Source organism: Colossoma macropomum, unplaced genomic scaffold, assembly GCF_904425465.1.
Source record: "Colossoma macropomum unplaced genomic scaffold, Colossoma_macropomum, whole genome shotgun sequence".
Classification (NCBI taxonomy): domain Eukaryota; kingdom Metazoa; phylum Chordata; class Actinopteri; order Characiformes; family Serrasalmidae; genus Colossoma; species Colossoma macropomum.
The window spans coordinates 32,327,200-32,338,955 of NW_023494787.1; the positions used below are offsets into that span (position 1 = coordinate 32,327,200).

An 11,756-nucleotide genomic window follows, 5' to 3' on the forward strand; every position below is an offset into this window, starting at 1 on the left:
CATGCTTAAGTGGCACAGCCAGAGGCCTGACCCAAATTCTATTGAAAACTGAAGCATCCAAACTAATCGACCCACTGCCCACAATTTGAGCTTGTACAGTAAAGATGAATGGCCAAAGCCTGTGAAATCTTGGTGTGCTACATTGACAGATTCAAAAAGTAATTCAAAAAAAATAAGATGTTCCAGACGAGTTCCACGCACCAGACAGTGCAGCTTAGTGTTTTTTATTTGTTTATTTTAAATATATTTTATAGAAAACAGTGCATTTTTGTTTAGCTGAGCGTTACAGTGAGCATTATGTAAATAAAGGAGGCATTCTAGCAGCATTGTGCAGACATAGTAGAGACCCTTTCAAACAGAGAACTGCTCCAACTTAAGAGTGGTACTGACTGAAGATGAAATTTGCTGCGTATTGTTGTCAGCTTCGAATGACTGACAAAGTGACAATGAACAACAATAGCGCAGATTGCTGGCTTTGATAGAGAAATTGCACATTTAATTATGATTTATAATTAACATTGTTCCGCCAAACATTCCCCAGTGCAGAACAACGGCAGAGAAGAGCAAGTTAACACCAATCGAAGGAACACAAAGACAAAAGCCTGCATAATTATGTCACTTCTCGGGTACACCATGTGCGATCAGCAGAAGCCTGTGGATTGCTACTGACCTCTGCTGGAGGAAAGTGGCTCTTACTGCACACAAAGAAAAAAACATGCTCATTTTTCATTCACTTTTCACTCATCTTCCCTCAGTTGCTTCATAAACATAAAGTGCACATAAACACATTTACATTACTGCACAAGGACTGATCTCTGAATTTAATGTGAACTCCAAACTCCTAATGTGAACTGGACATTCCTGATCAAATAACATGTTACTGTTAATTTTTGAAGTACAACTAAGCAACACATCTTCTAGAGAGAACACACTAGTGTACAATTACTGTGTATCCGCTGAATTTAACATATTAGAAAAAATAAAACATAAAATTTGGCCTCTGCAAAAGTCATGGCACATTTTCTATTTTATGTTTTATTTTTTTCAACATGTTAAACCCAACAAATAAATAGAAATAGTGCACTAAAATGTTTATGTTCTATGTAGAGGATGAGTTAACTTTTCACCTTAAAAATCAACAAAAGGTAATTCGATCAGGGCTTTTGCACTGTATACTGTAAAAGCATTTACTCAATTCTGACAAGCTAATTAATTTCCTCAGATGATTGTCATTGAGCCTTATTGTCAGGAGAACTCTGCTAGCAGTTTTGTTTATTTTACAGTTTTTTAGTGCTATCCAGTATTATTTCTTGATTTTTAGTTGTCTACAACATTTAAGCACAGCAGCTGCCCTTTACATTGTGTAAAATGATGACTGGACCAACAGAAATGCTCTAAAATTGCTTGGAATATATATATATATATATAATATACTGTGACGATATATTAAGCGACCATGATTCTTAAAACACTTGAAAGAACTTCATAGCTGTACCAAAAATGGTTTTGTCAACTTTAAAAAAGCTTAGTTTTTTTGAGTAAAGTGAAGAACTAATCATTATTATGTACTGATATTTTAAGAAGCATAGGTGACAACTGAGCATGACCAAAGTGTCATTAGTCTAGTCCACTGGTTTTCAACCTGTGGGCTGCTGCCACCCAGTGGGTCATGGTGGTCCTGTTAAGGTGCTGTTCATAGTCTTTTTCTTATCCTTTAACTGTAAAACTTGGTTACTATATAGAGACATAAATGAATATGGCAAATACTCTTGTGATAATTATTTGAAAGCATTTTTAGATCAAACAGTGATTGGTCTGGCAAAATGCATGACCAATATTTAATTTTCAGTCAATGTAAAATCTCTTTTCTCAATGGAATTTATTCATCATGGATAACTGGTTTCAAACAGAATTTTTTCACATATATTTGAAGTTTATTATGTTGCGTGATTGTACAGTCAAGTGAAGTTCGATACATTATTATGCTTTATATTTGCATGCATTTGAAAGAATCAGGCTGGTTAAATATTTTGTGTGGGCTATGGAAGCTTTTGTTGTCGCTTGTGTGGGGTCTGAGTTGGGAATCCCTGGTTCATTTGAAAAACTGTTCAGTTTTGTATCCGTTTTCCTGCTACCTTAAGTGGTCCACTTGGTTTCTTTGGCATCCACTCGTGTTTGGGTTTCTTCTCCTTCCTGAGCTGAAACAGGAGGTCAAGCTCATTGTTTCAGACCAAAGGAAGAGAGATATATATCCATGTCTAAAATTCAGCACAACCTATGACAAATGTGTGAACAATAGATATACATACAACCCTAAGTTCCAAAAATGTTGGTATAGCATGTACAATGAAAATAAAAACAGAAAGCAGTGATGTATAAATCCACTTTGAACTGTATTTAAACAAAAACAATACTAAGACAAAACATTTATGGCTTTATCTTATTAATATAATTGCTTTTTGTAAACACATTCCTTCTGAAATTAACAACTAGTTCTAAAAGAGTTGGGACAGATTCAATTTAAGACTAGGAATGTTGTGAAATCTTCAAAATACATCTTAAACAGGTGATGCAATCATGTTTAGGTATAAAATGAGCATCCAGGAAAGGCTTAGACCTTTATGAGCAAGGATGGGGTGAGGCTCACCACTCTGCCTAAAAATGCGTCATAATTCGACAGTTTAACTTTACTCAAATGAGCGATGGCAAGAATTTTCGGTTTATCACCCTCTACAGTGCCTAATGTCATCAAAAGATTCAGAGAATCTGAGGAACTCTTAGTGGACAAAGCCAAAAACCACAACCGTGACACACTGGTACTGCATAAAAAAAACTTCTGTGAGCGGTATCACCATATATCATGAATACTTTGACAAACCGTTGTCAATAAACACCTTTGTTACTGAATCTACAAACGCAAGTAAAGGTTGTAGTATGCACAATAGAAGTCATATGTCAACAAGCCATATTTACAAAAAAAGCATTAAAGTTAGGTAAAACATCAAATAGCACTTTTTTATATCTTTTAATACAGATCAAACAGAATCTAATAATCACTGCTTTCTGTTTTTATTAGCAATTAACATACTGTCCGGCCTCTTTCTGGAATTAGTAACGTAAATTGCTGATGACATCATTCCTTAATTCTATTCACAACATGTATAGAAAAAATGTAAAATAATAAAGTAGTTATATGTCCAATTTTGTTGGAATTTGCCAACTCACTAGAACTTCTAGCTAACTAATTGATTACCTATGTGATTAGTCTATTATTAGACGTTGAGTTTTTACTTACAATTTCAAACAAAAATCAAATTAATAAAACATCAGATGTTATTTTTGGCCGATAATAAAAATGATCTGATTCTGTCACATATCTTAAAGAAAAGTCTGTGAAACTCCACTGAAGTCCATGGGTGACACTTCCTTCAAGGAAGTATGCACTGCTGCAGCAGTGGCTTCATTAGAGTACCCTCTGCTGGTTGTCTAGGTCTCTGATCTATCTATGGCAGTGCTTCTTAATCCTGCTGCTGGGGACCCTTTGCTCTGCACAGTTTCAACTATTCCTTGCCTCAACACAACTAATCAGCTCATCAACTAATTATCAAGTCCTTTGTGAGCTGGATCAGATGGATTGGGGTAGTAAGTTCAAACTACGCAGAGCAGTGGTTCCCCAAAAGCAGGATTAAGAAACTCTGATCTAGGGTGTGAAACAGTGTTTGAGGACTTACTCTGGCTTGGTAGCAGCTCTCAGGAGAAACCATGTCATTCTCATCTGCCCCCTTCAGGTCTCCTGCTTCCGTCACCACAAAACACACCCACATCCACAGAGCCAAGAAAGATTGTGAGATAGATTGACCTAACCTATCATTCTGTAGCCATGGTAAATCATGTGGGCACGTTTGATGATGACATGTCCTAACCTGAGGTCTCTGACAGCGTTCCATATGCTCCCTTATGTTCTTCACGCTGCTCAGCTCTGGCAGGACTCGCGACGTCATGTGGAGGAAGGCCTGTTCACACAAGGAACCAATTACTGCACAGTCTGAGCAAAAACATTTTACTACTGCATTTGACACGTCAATAAATCTATTCCAAATCACTATGCTCTATTGTCTTCTCACCAAGTGAGGTGGAATGAGCATAGAAAAGAAAAATTTGCTTCCATTAGACACTGTTCATGTTTTCTATATGGCTATACAATATACAAAAAAATCAGTGACCACCTTTCATTTATTTAATGTCCAGTCAAAACATTTTTTTTTATTTTTCTGCATCAGGAAAAAAAGCAGAACACATATATTGAACAGAAACAATGAAGCCTCAACAACTAAATATAATATCACTGTTTCAGTGTTAAGTGTGTGCTTCTTTTATTTGTATTATTTTCAGAAGACTTGCCTTCAGTTTTTCAAAGAAATCTACAGGGATATTTTTCCACACCTCCAAAGTTAAGTTTTAGAAGTTGGTTGCATTTTCTGCTTTTCACAATCCAAGCAATCCCAAACATACACTGATGTTGAGGTCTGAACTCTGGGGTGGTCAGTCCATTATTTGATTTGTAACTTTTCTTTTTTTTCTGTCTTTCCTTTTCTCTGTAACCACTTCTTGACAGCTATGCATCCTTTCAGGCCCACAGTGTTAAACTGTCTTCTCACAGTGGAAAGATTTTTTTCACATCTGAAGCAAGAGTGGAGCTTGATTTTCTCCAAGCTCACAAAGATGAAAGCTTTAAGTACTGTTTATCTTATGGTGGTAGCTTTGGTGGTCTATCAGGTCTTGCACGGTTGTTAGGAGGCCCATTTTAGACAAAAAAACTTTTGGAAACTTCTGTTTTGTCACCTATTTCACTCACCTATTTTTCTAATCGCCTCAGACGTATCTCCTGAAAAAATGAATAATGTGTACTTAATTGCCAAAATTAATGACTTAAATGAAGTAAATGAAGGGGCGCTCTGACTTTTGTAGAATATTGCATGTACTGAAATGAGCTATTCCAGTATCTTACACACTTAAGATGAACTTGAGTGTTAGGAAATAAATTAAACGGGATTACACCTTGCACCCACTGCACTTTGTTCTGTGCTGCATCTTTGTTGTATATTTGCACTACTGTTAATAGTTCTGTCTTATTAATACTGCACTGGGCTGATACTGTCTGATACTGATGCTGAAAAGATGCTGAGAAGACGCTGCTGATACCTGTATTGTTGTTATATTCTGCACTACTGGTAATACGCTGCTGTATTATCAGTATTGATAGTTATCCAACTGTATTTGTGTATAATGTATGTATATATGGATAAATACATATTTTGTATATACTGTATGCACATATTCCAATTTAGATTTTCACACTCAAAATGTCATTTTTGGAGACCCTTGACCCACCCCTACTTATAAAGGGCTCTGCCTTTCCTGGACACTCCTTTAAAACTCAAGCATAATAGTATCACCTGTTTAAGATGTTATTGACCATTTCACAGTGTGTCTTAAACTGCTCCTGTTACAACTTTTTTGAATGTCTTGCAGGCATCATTTTCAGAATGAACGTATATTTACAAAAAAAAGTTAATAAGGTCTTTATACTGTTTTTGTTTAAATATGGGTCAATGTAGATTTAGTAATCACTGCTTTCTGTTTCTATTTGTATTTTACCTACTGTCCCAACTTTTATGGAACTTAGTTTGTATATTATATATATTATTTTTCATCTTAAAATATGCATCAAAATCAGTCACAAACTGAATCTTGTTGTACTTGTACAATGACACTTCTATTTTAGTTTACAGATCCCAGACCACTGCTCTGTGAATTTCTAGCCACTCCAGAATAAATCTGTGTCTGCACTGGATGTACTACTCTATTCTGAAATACCTGAGCCACTAGGGTCCAGCCTCAGGTAGCCTTCTACTAATGAGCTGAATCCAGTCAGACCTCCCATAGCTGCATATGGCACCGCCCTGCCCACTGGCAGCCTCCGCGACCGCCGCTCTTCTCTGCTCTCTACCAGTGTCACATGGGCATGGCCCGGCTGACCGCATCCACAAGTATATGGGCTTTGAAACCCTGTGCAGGCGCTACCTGCAAAAAAAACAACAAAAACAATAACAACAACAATTTTTCATTTTTATTTCCGTAGATTCTTTTAGCACTAGGGCCCTTATCCTACATTTGTCTTGTGTGGTTTTATGTACCAAAAACACACACACACACACACACTTTCCGTTTTGGAAATGTATAATGCAGCTAATTGGCAGAATTCTTAACGTAAAACAAAAAAAGGATCCAGGCTTGTTTTTACTGGGCCTCACCACCAAAACAGTCTCGCTATCGTCTTTACATCACTGCTTGACAAATTGGTACTTCTAGCTGGGAAGTATATTCTTAATAATTTGCTAAGAGAGACACCTTCTGTACCTCAGTATTATAGGGAAATATTTAGGATACAGTATGTTTTGAAATTACATACTACATCAAAGACTTTTATTTTCTAAAAGTGGGGAAAATTCAGTTTTTCACAATACGGGTCCTCTAATACAGGCAAGATAACACTGGCCAGCAGGCAGCGGCACAACTAGGATGTTATGGGCCCCAGAGTAAAAAATATGATTGGGCTGCCACACAAGTCTGACTTTAAAACCAATTTGGCAGGATTATGCATATAAGCTAATGGTTGAAGTATATTATTAAGCTATGTATAGGTACCCATGAGTCATTGGTACAAAATTTTGTAAGTAGCTAAATAAGGGGCCGAACAAGGACAAAGATAGCGGAGCTGATCACCCTGCACCCTGGCCACTGCTAGAATAGAGAGCTGTATCAGACTCACATTTCTTGCACAGGTGGTCTGCAGCTTCACTGTGCTCACTGGGTGAGTGTTTGCAGCGGCAGCGCACGGCCTGAGAGCCAATGTGATGTACATATTGGTAGGACCCACAGCGACAGCCCTTAACTTGACAGGGCAAAGCGATGGGCCTCTCTGTTGGTAGCTCCTCAAAGTCAGTCTGATGCTGTTTAAATCTGTTGGTTAAATAGCTCACCATGAAAGTTTTTGAAAAAAGCAAGAGAATGTGTATGTAGAGTATAGGGAAACAAGAATTCAGACACTTTTGATTACTTTATACTTATACTTCTAGTGCATATATCTACTTTAAATATACACACATAATGAACTTTGATTTTGAACAACAGCCTACACAGAGAACAATAAGGATGAATTGCACTGTAATCATCTCCGTTCCTATATCCTACACAAAACTCCTTTGCTAAAAAAATTCTAAAATTTGCACACAGGCACTCAGACAGTCAGAACTGTTTTGAAACAATGTACTCTGTTCAGACAAAACAAAAATGGAACTCTATGTCAATAATTCAGCTTGTCATGTTTGGAGAAAAACATGCATATGATCCCAAGAACACCATACCCACAGTGAAGTACAGACATGGGAGCATCATAATATGGGGCTGCTTCTCTGCAAACAGCACTGAGGTGGGGCGCTACAAATTATAGAAAGAAACATGAATGGCGCGATGTACCAGTAGAATTTCATCTCCTTGGACAAGAAACTGAATATGGGGAGAAGATGGACGTTTAAACAAGACAATAAGCCACATGGCTGTGCCAGTCTCCTGACCTGAAGTCCATCGAATTTCTTTTTGGAGAATTTTAAAATTGTTTTAATTGTTTAAAAGACAGTTTGCCAAGAGGAAAATTGAACCACAATGCTACAAAAAGCTAATTCATTCTTACCACAGATTTCTGACTGCTATAATTGCCTTATTTAATACTCCGTATTTATGTTTATGAATACATACATTTTTTTTCATATTTATATGTACGAGTCAAGAGACATCATGTGAAACGTACATTTGAATTGGATATATGCACTGAAAGAATACTAAATAACAAAAACAAAAGTTTCTTGTGGTCATATAACCAATGATTTCACCAATGATATATGTTACAGATAATTTCACTTATACATACATACATCATCTAAACTGCTTATCCTTCTGGGTCACGGTGGGGTGCTGGAGCCTATCCCAGCTGTCATTGAGCGGAATAATTTCACTTATAATATATGAAATTCATATAGCCAGTCAGACTACTTGTATCCTAATTATATTTGTATGTTTTATATGTTATGCATATTACTCGTAAATTTAGGGTGGACCATCACTGGTCTCTGGGTACGAGGAAGGTAACATATCAGCTGCTTCTCACATTCTGTGTCTAGGTCTCATCTCTTGTTTTCCTCAACTGAAGCCTAGTTAGCTGACAGAAGCTACAGTGAATCTTTGTTTATGTAGCCTTGAGGTTACAGGCTAGCTAATCTCAAACAGACCAGATGTGAGAGGACTTTGCTCACCATATATGAGTTTCCTTCCTTGTCATTAATTATGCATATATGTTAATACTCTCCCATTTAATTATATATCACAATTAGGTGTAACCAATGAATTGTACTTCTTTGTTCTCTGTTAACCAATAAAATGTAACAACCCCCATTTGGGATATATATATATATATATATATATATATATATATATATATATATATATATATATACATACATATATATATATATATATATATATATCTTGTACTTTTGGTCTGATTTTGGAGATCTCTGGGTATCTGCCAAGAGTTTCTCCATGACCGAGAGTTTTTCAATACACATGTTACACTGGAGCAAGAATTGTGTCTGTGAGATTTTCCTGTTTTCTGTTTAATTTAGAGATTTCTGAATACAGTCTAAATACATGTTTCCCCTCACTGTATATGATTGTGTATGAGTATGTATTTTCACACATACCTGTGTGAACAAAAACAAGGTGTCTCTGGACCAATGAGCTTGCAGTCTATTTTGCCGGGGACACCAAAACTCACATACAGCCGGTTATATACTCTGGTTGGCATCACCTTCCTTTTGTACTCTTCATATTCTGCCTCTGAGAAGAGTCTTCCACCATCATCCTCTCCTACAATCCTTACAGACACAACAGTTCCTTACAGAACACAGGATATACTGACTGACGTTAAGTTGCCAAGCTTACTTTATTCAACACTGTATATCCAAAAGTGTACTGAGCTATTTTAAGGTACTCTCATTGCTCAAACTGGTGTGCACTGGAAGTAGAAAGCAATGTAGTGGAGCAGCCATACACAAACCTGACATTGCATGCTCAATACCAAGTGTTGGCTAGAGAGGTATCAAGCTTCCCAGCTTTTGAAAGCGAAACAGAGGAATCAAGTTTTTGGAGTGATGAAGCACCACTGAACAGCTTAAGGATGACTTGTAAAGCCTTTTGTGAGCCTAATCATCCAGCATCAGTACCTGACCTCACTGCTCTTGTTGCTGAATGCCATTACATCTTTAAAGCAATGTTCAAATATCCACTGTAAAGCCTTCCCAAAAGTGTAGAGGCGCATACCGCAGAAAAGAGGGGACAAGCTCCCTATTAATAGCCTTATTTTCAGAAGACATTTTGGACAATCATGTGTCTGCATATTTTTGGACATTCAGTGCATGTGTTCAAGTAAATGTACATTAACTCCTCCAAACACATATTCCATGACAGAGGTTGCTGTCTTCTGTTTGTTTTATGTAAAAACAGAAAAGCACTGTAAGTACTGTAATTATTGTAGTATACTTGTCAAACAATTTCACTTAAGTTTTAATTATTTATTCAATTTTTTCAGTTAAAACTTGATCCATAAAACAGTACTTCTTTATTATTAGTTAAAAAAATCAGTCCAGAGTGACTTTAGCAATTTTCTAGTCTCCCAACAGTTAAAAGGGAACCCCACTGATTTTTCAAAAAATCAACATATTAAATGGTTAAGATGTAAACAAAGTCATTCAGAGTGGTTTGATGTGGAGTTCTCCCTTCTAGAGAGTCAGAATTGGTCTCAGTGGTGGTGACAGGAACCAGATATCCAGTTCTAAAAGCTCCCTCACAGAAAGTTACATAAAATGGTTACATATATGCTGCTTGATGTCTAATAAGACATTGTTTTATGATAGTTCTGTGATTACGTTTTGGCTTAAAAGGTATTTTAATATATTAGAATAATACATTTTTTACCATCAACTTTTACCATCATCATCATCACATATAAAAAGTCAGAAGGCATATGTAGGTTCACTGGTGGTTTTGGATAGAAAATAAAATATATTTATGTTGTAGACATTGAAACCTCTCGTTCCTATCACCACTACGGTAAAGAAATCTGAGTTTCTCTACAATGAACCATTTCACGTCATAACACTCTGAATGACTGTTTACATCTCAAGCACTGAATTACTCAGAAAATTTGGAAAATTTGTGGAATTCCCCTTTAACAGCTAACCAAAGACATACATGGCCAGCAAGAAATCGAATAAAATGAGGCTTCATTTCTGTATTCATAAACGAAATATTATTTTGCTCTTATTGAATGAGCAGTAGCTAGCTAACTGCATTTAATTCCTTTATATTATATATTATAATATATTCCTCTGGTTCTTTAAATATTTTGCTATTATCTACACTTCTGTTTTGTTTACTAGTGTCAGCTAGCTAACGCAAACACTCTAGCTAGTTAGCTAGCTAGTTAGCTAGGTGAACCACGGTGAAAAACTGCAAAAGAACAGGTGTGCATCACTCTCTGTGGTCGTACTGTCATGAATATGTAAGTCTTCGCTGACTACCGTAGTCCGATCAAATGTTATTAGCGCCGAAAAGACGAATATCGAAAATAAAACTAACTTTACGGTGGTGCTAGGTGACTTATCAGACCTGTCTCAGGTGTCAGCATATCGATGACTCCTCATTTATGACAGACAGACCTTACCTTCTGTATTCCAGATAGGCATTCACTGCATCCACTGCAGTTTTGCCAGTGTATATCCTTTCCATTTGAACGTTTCGTGACTATAGTTAACGCTTAAGTTACCTCTCTAAGCTAGTGTTAGTGTGCGGAGGTATCGGTCCTCGTTGCTGGGCAACAAGCTCTGGCGTCTCCGTGACCTGAACCAGTGAAACAGTGAAGACCTACGACTGAACACGAAGCCGAAGTCAGCTGTTTATTCGTCAGTTTCTTCTTCGAATTTCCCCGTTGCACCTTAAATAGTGAAGCAAAGTGTAACTGCTATTTAACACATATGCCATTTTTTGGCATAACTGGAACTACGTTGTGAGATCATTTTTTTTATATTTGCGTAACTTTAAGTTTACTTATGAAATAAGACAATTGGTCTGGAAAATAAATCAAATGGAAACATTAAAACATTACGTTTCACGCCCCTTTGCCCCATTTAAAAAATCCAACCAGCATTAAAAATCATTAAAAGCAAACTGAACAAACTTAAAGTCATCAACGTTTTTGAATAATTGTATGTGAAAAAAAAATATTTTGCATCTTCATTTACAGCTTCAGATTCTAAATGATCAGAAAGCAACACTTGCTGCACTTTCAGTATGAGTGACGTATCAATCAGGCTGCCTTTAGTCATGCAGAGTTCAATGACGCCGTGCAGCGGTTTTCTTCCTTCAGAGGTGTAGCGCTGTTTTCTCGCTGTGTAATTCTCATCTCGATGCAGGCATTGTCTCCTCAAATGCAAGTGTTGTATGTAATTGGTAATTCTGCTCGACATATTCATCATGTTCAAGACTTGGGCTAAATACATTATTTGTCTTGTTTTTTTTTTATTTTAAGTTATAAAAGCACGGCAAACATTCAAGCGTTTCTCTATGTTGTAAATGTAGTA

The 11,756-nt window shown here is 36.7% G+C and overlaps 1 protein-coding gene across 2 annotated transcripts; it reads right to left on the bottom strand.

Annotated features, from left to right (window-relative positions):
* Positions 1 to 1,065: 1,065 nt before the first annotated feature.
* fam221a (family with sequence similarity 221 member A) lies at positions 1,066 to 11,065 on the bottom strand. Of its 2 annotated transcripts, none has more exons than XM_036566989.1 (7): positions 10,841 to 11,065; positions 8,820 to 8,993; positions 6,833 to 7,023; positions 5,878 to 6,084; positions 3,924 to 4,013; positions 3,732 to 3,793; positions 1,066 to 2,198 (listed from the first exon to the last, which is right to left on the bottom strand). In XM_036566989.1, exons 1-7 carry the CDS (start codon positions 10,903 to 10,905, stop codon positions 2,109 to 2,111), a joined length of 879 nt encoding a protein of 292 aa, XP_036422882.1. In that variant the 5' UTR covers positions 10,906 to 11,065; the 3' UTR covers positions 1,066 to 2,108. The 2 variants fall into 2 exon arrangements, with proteins under 2 accessions (XP_036422882.1, XP_036422881.1); XM_036566988.1 differs by having other exon boundaries at positions 3,732 to 3,796.
* Positions 11,066 to 11,756: the final 691 nt, after the last annotated feature.